Source organism: Entelurus aequoreus, linkage group LG15, assembly GCF_033978785.1.
Source record: "Entelurus aequoreus isolate RoL-2023_Sb linkage group LG15, RoL_Eaeq_v1.1, whole genome shotgun sequence".
NCBI lineage: Eukaryota > Metazoa > Chordata > Actinopteri > Syngnathiformes > Syngnathidae > Entelurus > Entelurus aequoreus.
In genome coordinates this window covers 35,896,691-35,911,348 of record NC_084745.1, presented here as the reverse complement: position 1 = coordinate 35,911,348, position 14,658 = coordinate 35,896,691, and the positions used below count along the sequence as shown (strand labels likewise).

The 14,658-nt window shown below is 40.5% G+C and overlaps 3 protein-coding genes and 1 long non-coding RNA gene across 10 annotated transcripts in view; 3 read left to right on the top strand and 1 right to left on the bottom strand.

Moving 5' to 3' along the window:
- Window positions 1–5,084, top strand: part of LOC133630068 (synaptonemal complex protein 2-like) — a 14,017-nt gene extending 8,933 nt beyond the window's left edge. For 4 of the 5 annotated variants that reach the window (XM_062021333.1, XM_062021329.1, XM_062021332.1 and 1 more), the window contains exons 14-24: window positions 1,702–1,929; window positions 2,010–2,056; window positions 2,622–2,691; window positions 2,816–2,886; window positions 2,962–3,004; window positions 3,125–3,196; window positions 3,285–3,475; window positions 3,551–3,645; window positions 4,701–4,800; window positions 4,872–4,930; window positions 4,999–5,084. In XM_062021333.1, the coding sequence (XP_061877317.1) occupies window positions 1,702–1,929; window positions 2,010–2,056; window positions 2,622–2,691; window positions 2,816–2,886; window positions 2,962–3,004; window positions 3,125–3,196; window positions 3,285–3,475; window positions 3,551–3,645; window positions 4,701–4,800; window positions 4,872–4,930; window positions 4,999–5,047 (1,025 nt within the window). In that variant the 3' untranslated portion in view covers window positions 5,048–5,084. The remainder of the gene's footprint in view (window positions 1–1,701; window positions 1,930–2,009; window positions 2,057–2,621; window positions 2,692–2,815; window positions 2,887–2,961; window positions 3,005–3,124; window positions 3,197–3,284; window positions 3,476–3,550; window positions 3,646–4,700; window positions 4,801–4,871; window positions 4,931–4,998) is intronic. The other variant, XM_062021331.1, reaches the window with a different exon arrangement.
- LOC133630071 (uncharacterized) overlaps window positions 1,394–14,658 on the bottom strand; it is a 39,507-nt gene continuing 26,242 nt past the window's right edge. For 2 of the 3 annotated variants that reach the window (XR_009821187.1, XR_009821188.1), the window contains 3 exons: window positions 14,538–14,630; window positions 12,246–12,536; window positions 3,666–8,833 (listed from right to left, as the gene is read on the bottom strand). This is a non-coding gene — a long non-coding RNA (uncharacterized LOC133630071). The other variant, XR_009821189.1, reaches the window with a different exon arrangement.
- LOC133630070 (guanine nucleotide-binding protein G(olf) subunit alpha-like) lies at window positions 8,721–11,468 on the top strand. The gene is made up of 11 exons (XM_062021336.1): window positions 8,721–9,095; window positions 9,169–9,241; window positions 9,385–9,439; window positions 9,502–9,621; window positions 9,862–9,959; window positions 10,028–10,082; window positions 10,163–10,236; window positions 10,316–10,374; window positions 10,441–10,561; window positions 10,652–10,850; window positions 10,923–11,468. The coding sequence occupies exons 1-11, from the start codon at window positions 8,930–8,932 to the stop codon at window positions 11,067–11,069; spliced, it is 1,167 nt and encodes a 388-aa protein (XP_061877320.1). The 5' UTR covers window positions 8,721–8,929; the 3' UTR covers window positions 11,070–11,468.
- The window catches only part of LOC133630064 (piezo-type mechanosensitive ion channel component 2-like), a 37,008-nt gene continuing 34,473 nt past the window's right edge, over window positions 12,124–14,658 (top strand). Inside the window, 1 exon segment of the mRNA XM_062021321.1 lies at window positions 12,124–12,520. Within this exon segment, the coding sequence (XP_061877305.1) occupies window positions 12,454–12,520 (67 nt within the window). The 5' untranslated portion in view covers window positions 12,124–12,453.

Below are 14,658 nucleotides of genomic sequence, written 5' to 3'. Positions count from 1 at the left end.
CTCGTCTCATAACCCCGCCTCCTGGTGCCAAGCATCTCCGCCGCAGAATGCACCCCCGACGGGAGCGCCGCGGCCACACCAACCAAAGCCCACACCCAAACCCTCCACGTGCAAGACCGAATCCACCCAAAAAAAGTCACTTAACAAGAAGCCAAAAAGTGCAAAAACAACAATGCTCGCGCTGCAGGAGCCGCGAACGACCGCAGGGACACAACATTAGGTACACCTGCACTGCAGGTTCATATGTTTGTAAACCTGACTGTGATGATAGATAGATAGATAGATAGATAGATAGATAGATAGATAGATAGTACTTTATTGATTCCTTCAGGAGAGTTCCCTCAGGAAAATTTTAATTCCAGCAGCAGTGTACAAAATTGTAAAAAGTAAAAAGTAAATAATGGGGGTATAAATGGAGACAAAATAGAAAAATATTACAATAGAATAAAAATAAAAAGCAACGATGAGAATAAAAATTTAACTGTAAAATAAGAATATAACAAGAGAAACTAGGCAGTAGTGACCATGTTATGAAAAAGTATTTCACTGTTATTGTTTTGTTAATGCAGTCGTGCCTCACCAGACATTAACCTCACCGCACGCCACTGGTGTATATGTATATATATATATATATATATATATATATATATATATATATATATATATATATATATATATATATATATATATATGTGTGTGTGTGTGTGTGTATCTATCTATCTTTCTTAACCTTTTTGGAGATACTGAACCCCACCAGTTTCATATGTGCATTCACCGAACCCTTTAGGGAAAAGTAAAATGTTTTTCAAATTCAAGACGAAGTTATGTTTTTGGTAACACTATGGTATGGGGAACATATTCTAAGTAACAGACTTAATTAGAGTTTTTTGGACACTAGGGGAACATATTCTAAGTAACAAAGACTTCATTTAGAGTTATTTGGTTAGAGGGTTAGGGCCAGGGTTAAAGGGTTAGGCTTATAATAAGGCCATGCCTAATAAGTACTTAATAATGACTAGTTAAGATCCAATATGTTACTAATTTGCATGTTAATAAGCAACTAATTAATGGTGAATATGTTCCCCATACTAAAGTGTTACCATGTTTTTTTACTGGTGCACAAAATGAACCATGCATGAACATCACCTTGTTCAAACAACAAAACCAACACAGTGCATAAACTCACAACAAATTACACACTGGCAAATCAGTGTGACTTCTGCTGTTGCCGTATCTGTAATGCGCCGATAGGGAGAAGTCTTTATTTACACGATGAGTCGGGTGTGTCTTGACCTCCGCCGAACCCCTGAGCCCGACTCACCGAACCCCTAGGGTTCGATCGAACCCTGGTTAAGAACCATATATATATATATATATATATATATATATATATATATATATATATATATAAAAAGAAAAACTTTTTTACATTGTCATTATGGGTTATTATGTCTAGAATTTTGAGGACAAAAATGTATTTATTCCGTTCTGGAATAAGGCTGTAACATAACAAAATGCGGAAAAAGTGAGGTGCTGTGAAAACTTTCCGGATGCACTGGATACCGTATATTGTTATTGGTTAAAATATCAATGGCCCCTGCGTGCTTAAAATTTTTTGTGTGCTGCCTTAAGTGGAAAAAGTTTGGACACCCCTGTTTTTGAATGTCCAATCACAAATTACCCATCCTATTTTTTCACCAGAATGCACTGGGAGTCAGGCGGTCCTCAGTGTCCAGCTGAGTGTTCCCATCTTGTACCTAAACACCAAAAGTTGGAGGGTGAAGCTGCTCTTCCGCCCTGAGCTCCTCGAAGCGCTGGAGGTGGCGGCCAGGACGGTCTTCGCTGTGTTTCAGGAAAAAAGTGGTGAAAAATCTACCCCAGGGACCCGTAGACTCTACAACAGGAAGAAGCGACCAAGTCAGCTGAAGGGTTAGTCCTTATAAAAAACAAACAAAAACAAAAACCTTCTGATCCATGGAGTCCATTGTTGATCGCCCATTTTTGTGTAGTTCTTCCTCTGTCGTCCCCAAGCAGCGATGAAGATTCTTTCACCAAGGTAAAAACATTTTTTACGTTCACTCCTGGCCTTACTGCCATTATGTGTAATGTTTGATGACGTATAATTTAAGGGGTAAATGATCATCTTAAATGTGTGCACGAAACAAATAAGCTTATGTTTCTACATGAAACAGTAAGAGAATAAAAAAACATGATTTTCAAATTACCCAAGAATGAGGGGTTTTAACAATCACTAAGGGTTGACATCATTATATGGGTATTTTTCTTAACATTTGTTGTTACCGACACTTAGTACTTGCATGTATGTGCCTATATACGTGTGTCCGTACAGTATGTTTATAAGTCAGATAAAGATGAATAATGGTATACTAAAATAACACGAGTAAATTCATCACTGTATCGATAGACAAGACAGCTAGATACTCCTTAATCAAGTAAGTATAAGTTTCGATAGAAAAAACCTAATCATTATGTATTGTTTTCATTTTGTATTTGTTTTCACTGTGAAATGTTTTATATTCTTTACCAGTACTTAACTGTATTGTTTTTCTTTATATAACTTATATTTTGTTTGTAACATGTCCAAAATAAATATTCATCAGAGGCCTCGTATAAACCGAGCTTCAGTCCTCTTCGACCAAGTTGTACACTCTACGCCATCGTACAACTCAGGTGAGTTTTTATTACAGGAAGTCATCCAGCACCCCCCGCGACCCCAAAAGGGACAAGCGGTAGAAAATGGATGGATGGATGGATGGATGGATCTTGTAGTAAAACATTAATTTCACTGCCTTAGTTCCAGGCCTTCTTGTGGAGGCGATGCCTAAGAGCTTTCAAGAAGAGTTGGACCTTTCTACAGCAACAAAGGTACCTTTTTTTTAATTTTTAGTCATTCATAAGAACAATCAGGACGGAATGAGCTGTTTGTTGTTTGGTGTGCAGGAAGTTTCCAGTTTGGACAGGACGCGAACCCCTCAGGAGTCAGGTCTTTTACACCAGTTTAATGTGTCTTTGCAGCAGTTTTCCACATGGTGGTGCTGTAAATCCCAACTCTACTTTGTGTAATAGACGCTTTGCTGTCTTTTTGGGCTTTTTTTTTGGAAAGGCTACCTGTCAGATGGGCTTGAGGCTGTGTTTGCACAGCAAGGCGTGGAACCCAAAAGGGTGGAGCCAAAAGGTACAAATTGAGATTTGTTTAATCCGTATATTTGTGTGCACATATTTCAAAAACGTGGTACCTTTTTTCCATCATCCTTAATTTGTAGAGTGGCCACTTCAGGAAGGGGTGGAGCCCTTTGAGGAGGAGGAAGAGCCTCTTAGAGACAAGGCAGAGCCATCCTTGACAAACCAGCAGGAGACTGTCAATGTTCTGGAGGTGGACACACAGTTCCAATTGACTTCAAGCATCCAAAATGCCTTCAGCGTCTTCAAAACTAAACTAGAAGAACATTACACTGTCAGTAGAACAAACCAGGTGATGAAATATTTGTGTGCGGTCAACAAATCCACTCCGGCAACATTTTCCTTTCAGGGCTGCTGGCAGAAAGTGGAATCTGAGATTCAGTCGTCACTAAAAGACTGTCAGGAACATGTCTCCTCGCTGCTCTCGGCTGTCCATCAACACAGGTGCCACCTCAGCTGTTTCAGACACAAATATATCATTGTGTACTTCACCAATTTTGAAGATGTCTCAAAGGTCCCACAATAGTGTACTGGAAGTGTCCAAAATCTAGTTTCAATACTTAAATTAAGACTATTTTAAAATGCTTTTAGTCTTGCAGCCTTACTGGAAACAGTTTTGTGTATATGTAGCTTTATGCTAATGAGCTGATTGGCCAACAGGGTCTCCAAGGAGCACTGTTTACTTTATCCACTTCTTACATACACTGTAACTCTGTCCAACGTGATAGATGTCACGTTTTACATAAGGCGTGGAACAGGGGGACATGAATGTTGGTGACACTAACATAGCTAGGTGAGGTATATGCTAACATTACACTCACATTTTAACAGCAACGTCAAACTAGGTTAGCATATTTACCAAAGTAAAACTAAATCTTGTTACGTTTTTCTCTTTCTCGCCTTGAGCAAAGAAAGCACAGTACCAAGTCTTATTCATTGTGTCTTAAACATACTTGGCCAATAAAACTAATTCTGAAATGCTCAAACTCACAACTCCCACGTCTGCAGATGATTGATGGCGTGTTAGCAGACAAACAGGCTGCATTTTAACATGTGCAGTTAAGCTTACAGAAGTAGTTTAATCATGTTTGGTGCTCTAAGGACACATACAGTAGGTAAAGTTGTATTTTTGCCTTATCTGGCGTGTGACTGAAGTATAAGGAGTGGGACTATCCAGTGTGCTCAAACATCCACCAGGTAGCATCTGAGCAGATAATGTATCTATTTCTCTTTCTGACTTGTCAGGGTGCTAGTGAATTCTTCGAAGCTTTGAGGGATGAGGCAAAACCCAGACCCACTGTACTGTTAGATCATTTAAAAGTCCATCCATCCATCCATTTTCTACCGCTTGACCGTTTTGGGGTCGCGGGGGGTGCTGGAGCCTATCTCAGCTGCATTCGGGCGGAAGGCGGGGTACACCCTGGACAAGTCACCACCTAATCGCAGCATTTACAAGTCAATTTTGCATAATGATGGACCTCATGTGTGATATATTTTAGGTTGATTCTGATGCAGAGCTTTGAAAATTCCATCGCAGACCAGCTCAAGTGTTTGGAGGAAAACTCGACCAACCTTAACAACATGTGCTCTCAGATTCTAGTAATAATCCGAGCACCATTTGACTACATCGTTATCATTATCATTCCTGAGGTGCTGATTCCTTGTCTTAGGGTTTTTTCCAGACGGAGATAAAGAGACTGTCCGACTTCTGCGACCAACACCACCAGCGGTCAGTGTGACTTCTTTTAACGCCGTTTAACTTGAGCTGATCTAAAAGATTGTCTGTGTTCCCACCAGGTTGAGATCCTTAGAAGATGCAAGGGCGGAGCCGTCGTCCAGCCAATGAGGAAATGCTGATGCAATAAATCCTACCTTGTATTGGACTTTGTTATTCAGGCAATGTTTGTAAACACTTATAATCATGTCAACAAAGTTAATGTGTAAGTCGGGGGTGGGCAATTAATTTTTACCGGGGGCTGCATGAGCAACCCGAGCACTGCTGGAGGGCCACATCGACAATATTTCAATTAAATTTTGCTCAATATTACTTTTTGATATACTGTAAGATAAATAAATAATACTTCATTTAACCTAACTTTATACTAAAAGCAGATTGCTTTAGATGGTTTTATTTTTAACACTGTCTTACACTACACTTCCTGATGTATAATACAATGCAAAAATGTCAATTTCTGCACAGGGTTAATTTAAAGTTTATCCTGCATCCTCTTTAAAAGTCCAACATTTTTCCCCGTCAGATTTGGACAACCATCTGTTGTCACACCTGCCAGCTTGTCCCATTTCAGTCCAAACACACATTTACCTACAGTATGTGAACAAGTCATTACCTGTGGTTCTCCCTTTTAATTGACTGCATGGCTGCCATCTCTTCCGTGATATGAAAGTCTGCAGTTATCCCACGTAAGAAGATGAGCAGCTGGGCGGTGTCACGCACATCAACCAGCTCTCATCCAAAGCAAGCGAAAAACAGTCAAAGTCGGCCATTCTGTTCTTCAGCTGAAGCTCCAACTTTCAGGGCATATCAGCGCAACATAGTCCAATAAGCACTCCTTAATAAACTCTCCGTCAGAAAACGCCTTACTTTTTCTGGCGATTTTGTGAGAAATGACAAAACTTGTCCTGACGGCTGCATTCTGGGGGTGTGAAATTTGGCAAAAAGTCCTTTGTTGGGTTTGCAGTTTTACCATCAACGCATCAGCCTCGCTTGCGCGCGCGTCATTGGACAGATTCCGGTATTTTTCGTCGTGCTTCGTCATGTAGTGGCGATTCAAATGATATTCTTTAAACACAGCAACATGTGTACCACAAATTAAGCACACGGCTTTACCTTTAATTTCTGTAAAGAAATACTTGGCAGCAATGTTCCCTCTAATTTTTCATGTGTGTGAGCAAACGCACAAACTCCCTGTGCATTCAGTGGAGCACATGTGAGCAACATCAGACGTGCACACTGTGGCCACACCAGCGTCACACCTGTCCCAAACCTGACAACAATTTAAATGTTTTATTAAAATTATTTTCTGATATAACTGATTTTTCCCTCTTACAATGACAATAACAAAAAAACATGTTTTTCATGACCTATGTGCTAGTATTGTATGTCTGGCTGCGGGTCCTGCCTTTAAAAGAAATGTTACCCCTTTCAGAGATTACATTTAGTTCCTGTAACTTTCTGTCTGTAAAATACATCTTTTAATTAGCATTTATGAAATCTAGTGACAATATTTCAAGAATAATATCCTTAGATTAACATTCTTAATAAATGGCAGTAAAATAAGCACACATCTGATTGTGGAGTCAGAGTGCTACAACCTGGCATTTACACATTGTGTGGCGTTGGGGTTGTCCGACTTTTTGTGTGGCCATAAACGCAGCACTGGCTAAGTGCCATGAGTGCGTGTGTTGGTGCAGGTGACCGAGCGAGCGGCTTCTGTTGAAACGACGGATAACAAAGTTGGTTTAAGCCTGGTTTGTATGGCAGAAAATTACCAGTTTTTATAGATAAGTTTTTTTTACTCATGTTTTTGGTGTGGTTACAAACAGTTTTGCTTAATAAAGTGACTGATGGAATTCCTGTCCGTAAAGTGTCTCGACAGACGATGACTGAACTGTGTTGAAAAGATTGTTTTATTCATTGGGGCCACTCTTGTTGTCACATGTCACTCACAGAGTTGCATTGCAAAATCATACAGAATAAATTGTAATGTGTTTATTTTGTTTAAAGTTCAGATGGGATTTTTGATTTCCTGCGCGGCATTAATTTGCTGTGCGCAGAGGATGCATGAGTGGTGCGCAATTGCGCAGGCGCGCACTTTTGAGGAAACGTTGCTTGGCAGTCCATGTCTTGTTGAAAACACGGCATTCGTCATCAACTTTTCTCTTTTTAGCGTCTCGGGGGTAAACCGTGCATCACTTGTCGCTGTGCACCTTCACTCACAGGTTACACTCGGACATACACCCATGAATAACACTTTTCAAAATAAAAGCAGCACAGTTGTATTGCGCGCACCACATAGATGTTTTTTAAACTTTATTTTGTAATTTGTGATTGCAGCTGTTCACATTCACTCACAATCAGCATGTGCATAAGTCCACACGGAAGTAATACAAATAACGCTTTTCAAAACAAAAGCAGCACCGTTGTATTGCACACTCGACATAGATACTTTTTCAAATGTATTTAGTAATTTATGATTGGCCTCACGCGGGCCGGACAGGGACACACAAAGGGCCGGATGTGGCCCGCGGGCCGCAGAATGCCCAAGTCTGGTGTAAGTCGTCTGTAACCATGGTAACTCACTAGCTGATGACAAGGCTGCAATATGTACTATTCAGAGGTGGGTAAAGTAGCCAAAAATTGTAAACAATTACTTCAGTAGGTATTCAGTGAAAAAACTACTCAAGTTCTAATTAACTGTAGAGTAACTTCTGATTTATTTAGTTTGTAAGTAAACATTTTTTAAAAAGGGGGTGACGGTCGTGCGGGCATGTGACGATCAGGCTCCGTTTGGTGAGATGGAGTCAAATATTTTTGCTGGTCTCAAACTAAGCGCCACCACCAATAAGAGCTTAGTTTGGGATTTGCTTTTCTTCTCCTACCCCATGTTTACCTTTTTTCCTTTCTTTTTTATGGAGCACTGCCCTAGTAGCGATCCATCAGTTTTCCTGTTCCCTGAATACTGTATGTTCTTGGACGAGTTTGTACTGATTAAAGTTTTTCGCTGTACTTTTTAAGTGCAATGAGAACAAAGTTCTATCCCATAGTGCCCATGTTAGATTGGTGAAACATTCATATGACCATACCTCTTGTAAGAAGTCTCTTTAACGAGCCAAACAACTTGTCTACGCAAGTAGCAATCAATAGATTATAAATATAGTGATTGTAATGGAACTTAATGTGATTTAAGTAAAAGTAGTGTTTCTTCACAAATATATGTAAAAAGTATGTTGCGTTAAAACTACTCTAACAAGTACAATTCATCCAAAAAGTAAATGTAACTCAAGCATTACTACCCGTACTACACGGGTGTACTGGGAGTTTTCCTGTTGGCCTATGAATATTGGGCCGATTCATCTATTTATTGGTGCACCTTGCTTCAGTAACTACGGTAACACTCCTAGGGATATTCTATAACACACTACACCAGAATACCTGGCCCAATGGTCCTGGATGACAAACCGTTCCAGAACCTAAATAAGTTTAGTAGTGTTTTACATCAATGGGACGAGTTTGACAGTATCTGTGAATTGTAGGACAGCCTGGAAGAAACAGTCCATGGACCATTTTTTTCCCAAGGTGGTCAGTGATCATTTTGTCCTGTAGTGAGACAAACAGTCCAATCTCCAAATGGCTTTATTTGGCTTTTGATCTAAAAGAAGAACAAGGTGTGTTGTCTGGTTGCCAAAGAGACACAAGAAGGAAAACATTGAAATCCCCCTAAGACAAGCAACCATTGCACTAATGAGGCGGGGCACTGGGGTGGGGGTGTAGTATGCAGGTGAGTTTCTCCATAACACCGCAACCGTTCAAAGAGCAAAAGGATGTCGTCTGGCTGAAGTGGACTTGACCAGGGTGCAGTTTTTGGATGTTGATGGACGGACGCACTTGGACCTGTTGACGATCAACAAGCCAGAGAATCCACAGGTAGAATTATTGAATTTTTTTTGCCGTTTCCAATAAAAGTTGTTTTAATGTTGAGAGTGACTGATGGATGGTGGCTGTCTGTCCGCAGTGGACATGGGCTGTCTGGGAGGGAAGACGGAGGAAGAACGACTGGACGAAAAAGCCAAACGGGAAGCCAACAAGAAGATAGAGAGACAGCTGCAGAAAGAGCGGCAAGCGTACAAAGCCACACACCGACTACTACTGCTAGGTCTGTCTCACTTCCTGTTTTTCTCCCGCGCAAGTCTTGCCTCCCGCTTGTCTCATTACCCGTCTGCGTGCAGGAGCAGGGGAGTCGGGTAAGAGCACTATCGTCAAGCAGATGAGGATTCTCCACGTGGATGGTTTCAATGCTGAGTGAGTCACATTTGAAGTGTTTTTATTTTGAAATGACTGCCCCTGTCTTGACGTCCGCCTTAAAGAACTTCAGAAGATAAAAAGCACCATCCTTGGCCACTCTTCCAGAAGTTTACCTTAGAAAAAACGTATGTGTCTTTCAGAGAGAAGCAGCAGAAGATTCAAGACATCAGGAAGAATGTGAAGGACGCCATTGTGGTAGGTCACATGGTGCCATATCACATGACTAGCTGAGTGACACTGACACCTGTCTATGTCAGACCATAGTGTCTGCCATGAGCATGTTGACTCCGCCCATTCCTATTGGTAACCCTGCCAACCAGTTCAGAATTGACTACATCAAAGGCATCGCACCGCTGTCTGACTTTGAATACACAGAGGTAACACACACACACGCACGCACACACACACGCATTGGAAACTCAATGTTTGTTGTCACCATGTTAATGACCTGATGAAATGAGACCATAAATGGCATACACACACCTGACTGCAAAAGCGTGTGTGTGTCACCTGTGGCCTCATTAAGCGAATGTCTTCGGGGAACATGAAAGAGACAAAACAACTGTTTGACTCGCTTGACTTCCTGCTCTGATGATGAGACACGTGGTGTCTCTCAGGATTTCTTTGAGCATACTCAGAAGCTTTGGGAGGATGAAGGCGTGAAGGTGTGCTACGAGCGCGCCAACGAGTACCAGCTGATTGACTGTGCTAAGTAGTAAGAAACGCACACACAAACTTCTTGTTGATGAATCCCAGTGGACCAATTATATGTGTATGTCCTAGCTTCCTGGACAGGTTAGACTCAGTCAGAAGGGCCGACTACACCCCTACTGACCAGGTAACAAAATAAAACAACTAATCAGCTTCAAGCTTCAGTCCCTGTTGCTAGGCACCCTTTCAACCTGCCCTTCTCTGAAGGATTTGCTCCGCTGCAGAGTTCTCACTTCAGGGATTTTTGAAACCCGCTTCCAAGTGGACAAAGTAAACTTTCAGTGAGTGTCCTAAGCCACATTTCTTCACCTGTTTTTGATTGATTTATATGCTACAATTCTGTGTGTGTGTGCCCATCAGTATGTTTGATGTAGGAGGACAGAGGGATGAACGCAGGAAGTGGATCCAGTGCTTCAATGGTGAGCTAACATTTATGATTTTGTTTAAAAACACAAGCTGACGACTGCATACGTTTCATCATGCAGACGTGACGGCTATCATCTTTGTAGCAGCGAGCAGCAGCTACAACATGGTGATCCGAGAGGACAACTCCACCAATCGACTGCGGGAATCCCTCGACCTTTACAGATCCATTTGGACCAACAGGTTCTCGCTCTCTGATTGGCTCCTCTTGATTATCCCTGTCTATTATCATTGGCTAACTTGGCCTGCTTTGTTTCGTGTGATTGGCTGAAGGTTTCTGAAGACCATTTCGGTTATTTTGTTCCTGAACAAACAAGATGTTCTTGCTGATAAAATACTGGCAGGGAAATCCAAACTGGAGGATTATTTCCCGGAATATGTCAACTACACCGTTCCTCCAGATGCTGTTCCAGATACGGATGAGGACGCCAGGGTGACCAGAGCCAAATTTTTTATCAGAGATGAGTTTCTGGTAAGGAAACAAACATTGTCACATATTCATGAATGCTTTAATTGCAACTAATTGTCTGTTTTTCTTCTTTAGAGGATCAGCACAGCAAGTGGCGACGGCAAACACTACTGCTATCCTCACTTCACGTGCGCGGTCGACACAGAGAACATCCGCCGTGTCTTTAATGACTGTCGTGACATCATCCAGAGAATGCACCTGCGGCAATACGAGCTGCTCTGAATGGGTGACTGTGGCCTTTCTCTTTCTGGATCAAGCCAGTCATTATTTATATATATATACACCGGTATGTTAGTTATTAATAATTGTTGTGGGTAGTAAATGCTGCCTTCTAGACTGCTGGTAGATTTCAATGCCTAATTAAAAGTAAACAAATAATGACTGATGACCACAATAAGTGTGTTTAGTATGAGACTAGTGGCTAAAATGAAACAGCAGATTCCTAAAAACACACTTGTCATATATGGCGTGCTTTTTTCTGACAATGTGGACCCCAGACCTATTTTAACCCTATTCTGGGGGTAAAAACAAAACTTCGCAGCTGTCTTGAATGCACCATGTCATGTGATACATCAACTGTGTTTCATATTTTAGCTTGTAACAAGGGTACTGTACATAATAGTAGCGAAAACACCACATATGTGAATTAAAAAAAATAATTTGTCAATAAATTGTCTGCCTTTCTGGTCAATAAAATAGCTTGCATCATTTAAATCCAATAAAAGTGGACAACTCTAGAAGAGTGTATTTCAACAGCAAAAACAAGTTAGCTTAACAAGCTCTCTAGGAGGTACCCATCCCGACATAAAGCTGGAAAAATACTATTTTTTGCTGGCTAGTTTGTTCATTAATCTATTTATCTATGCAGCTGATATTTATTTTTCGAGTAATATTTGAATAAGGAGGCAACAATAAGACATACAGCATACAGGTATAGTTGTGTGTATTGGCCAGCAGAGGGAGACAATGCCAATGACAATTAACGACATCTCATGAACTTGACTGTTTGCTTGCCTTAACTCACCTCAGATTGCCTTTGGCGCTCAAATCACCTCAAATAAATGATTATTGATAGATTGTTGTGATAAATACAATATGAAATATGAGCTGAGATTCAATGGTCTCGCTGTAATTCGATCGTTGATATTCTGGGCTGTTTTATGGAAGCGTTGGCAGTCTCGGTTGTGTCGTTGATTGGCTAAAGTGGTTGTCAGTCAACCACTAAGGGGCGGGGCTAGGTGATGTGCGATTTTCTTTTTTTCCCCCTCAAGTCAGAGAGAAAAGAAAAAAAGTCAGAAAACCTCTGCGCGCCTCAAGTTGTTTTAAGAAGAAAGAAGAAAAAGACTTAAGACTGAAGATTGTCTCAATGTTTTTCACATTTTTGGAACATTTTTGTACCTTTAAAAGCGGGTCAGACATTGGGTCGGTGTGACTCATTGCGTGTGTCTGTGGAGGATGACACCGGGGTGTGTGGTCGCCTTCAGGCGGACTCCTTGTTCGGCCGGCGGCCACCAAGACCTCTGACAGTCCGCCTCTTCTTGGGGGACTGAACCAGAACCAGAACCAAAACAAGCAGGACGGGCCTGCTGCAAGAACTGGATCCAGGATGTCCTGCGGTCCATTGGTGGTGGGTCTTCTCTTTAGGGTCCTGCTGCCCCTCAGCTTGACCGCAGGTTGGTTGTTTTGGTACTATTATTAACAAAATCAGTTTTACAATAATAATATTAATTGTTTCAACTAATTGGCCTTTGATTGACAGCTTGTGAGATCACCTTAACACCAGCTTTCAGGAGAAATCAATCAATAATTATTAAGCAATACTGACTAATTAACTTATATTTGAACACAAATATGTCACTAATTAACATTTAATTAACAATATTTATTCTAAATATGCTTCATGCTTCAACAAGCATATTGTTTCATTTAGCTATTTCACAACCAAAACAACAATGGGCGCTACTGTTGTTGTGACAATGACAGTTTTCACTTTTTGGGGGAAGATAAGACTTGTAGTTTAAGTTTTTTTGTTTTTTGTTGGAAAACGCAATCTCTACTTATTGGCCTGGCATGCACATTGCAGCGTTTACAAGTTTCGTGAAAATACTTGATTGTTGTCGTATAAACATAACATATACCTGTTTTACGGATGTAAGCTTCATTGAGGACTTACATTTTTTCTGCTAGCATGAAATCTCATTAGCATGTATCTTTTGTATAACTTCCTCATCATTGTGTACGTTTATGACACTGTTAAATAAGTAATGTGACTAAAAAATATCATCTTTTGGGGAAGAATAAAACCTGGCAGGACAGGACGTTAGTGTTTCTTTACAAAATGACGTCACCCCCTATTGGGCTGGCATGCACGTTACAATGTTTATACTAATTTTCTTTTCTCAGAAAAACAAATAAACTACTTGACACTACTTTGCTTTGGATACAAACTAGATTGTGCTTGAAGTATGTTAAATGTTGTGAACAGTTGTGTTGGATTGTCGCTGCTAGAATGTTAATTGTAACCGTACATCTAATGAACACAAATTCTTACCTGGGTGAGCTATGTCTCTGTTTCAATTTGTTACCATTAAAGTTTGTTAAATGTGTGAACAGTTGAGTTAGATTGTCCCTGCTAACATGTTAGCCCATTACCGCATAGTCGCATACCTAATTAACAATACAAATGCCAACGTAAGCTAGCTACGTCTGTATGTTTCAATTTGTTAGCATTAAAGTCTGGTAAATTCTGTGAATGGTGGTGAAAGATTGTCCCTGCTTGCATAATTAACAACACAAATGCTAACGTGGGCTAGCAATGTCTGTATATTTCAATTTGTCAGCATTAAAGTCTGTTAAATGTTGTAAATGGTTGTGTTAGATTGTCCCTGCTGGCATGTTAGCCTATTACCGTAGACCTAATTAACAACAAAAATGCTAATGTATGCAGTCTACCGGTATGTCTGTTTCAATTTGTTAAGCTTTGTGTTAGATTGTCACTGCTAGCATGTTAACCATTGCTGCGTACCTGATTAACAACACAAATGCTAACATGTGCGAGCTATGTCTGTATGTTTCAATTTGTTAGCATTAAAGTCTGTTAAATGTGGTGAACGGTTAGATTGTCGTTGCTAGCATGTTGGCTCATTACCTTGTACCTGATTAACAACACAAATGCTAACATGTGCGTGCTACTGTACATATATTATGTAAATATTACGTATATATGTTATATTTTATATCGCTGTATTTAGTCTATTTATACCTGCATTGTCCTTTCCATCCTTACACTTCCCATCTTTGTAACTGAGCTACTGTGTGGAACAATTTCCCTTGTGGATCATTAAAGTTTGTCTAAGTCTAAGTCTATATGTTTCAATTTGTTAGCATTAAAGTCTGTTAAATGTGGTGAACGGTTAGATTGTCTTTGCTAGCATGTTAGCTCATTACCTTGTACCTAATTAACAACACAAATGCTAACGTATCCTAGCTATGTTTGTGTGTTTTAATTTGTTAGCATTTCACACCATATGAGCAGCACCCTGTCTTATTTTTGATACTCCAGCACTTTCTCTGGTGGTACACTTTTAAAAGCGCCTCACATTCCACACTGAGGGGGAGGTGTGTATGAGTGTGTGAGTGGTTAGCAGTGTGTCAACACACACTCACGCACACACAACCAGATGTTGTTACCTGAGAAAGTGGGGGTGGGAGCTATGGGAAGCAAAACAAGGCGACACACTCTTCCTTGGTGTTTTCTAATGACAGACACTTTCTGTTGGTCATCTGCGAAGACAGACACACGTGTCATGTT

Bases quoted from the DNA above. Each gene is read 5' to 3' on its own strand.
- LOC133630070 (XM_062021336.1), top strand. From the start codon at position 8,930: ATGGATGGTGGCTGTCTGTCCGCAGTGGACATGGGCTGTCTGGGAGGG. The intron at 9,622-9,861 runs GTAACACACACA...GGTGTCTCTCAG, and splicing joins CTGACTTTGAATACACAGAG to GATTTCTTTGAGCATACTCA. The intron at 10,851-10,922 runs GTAAGGAAACAA...TTTCTTCTTTAG, and splicing joins TTATCAGAGATGAGTTTCTG to AGGATCAGCACAGCAAGTGG.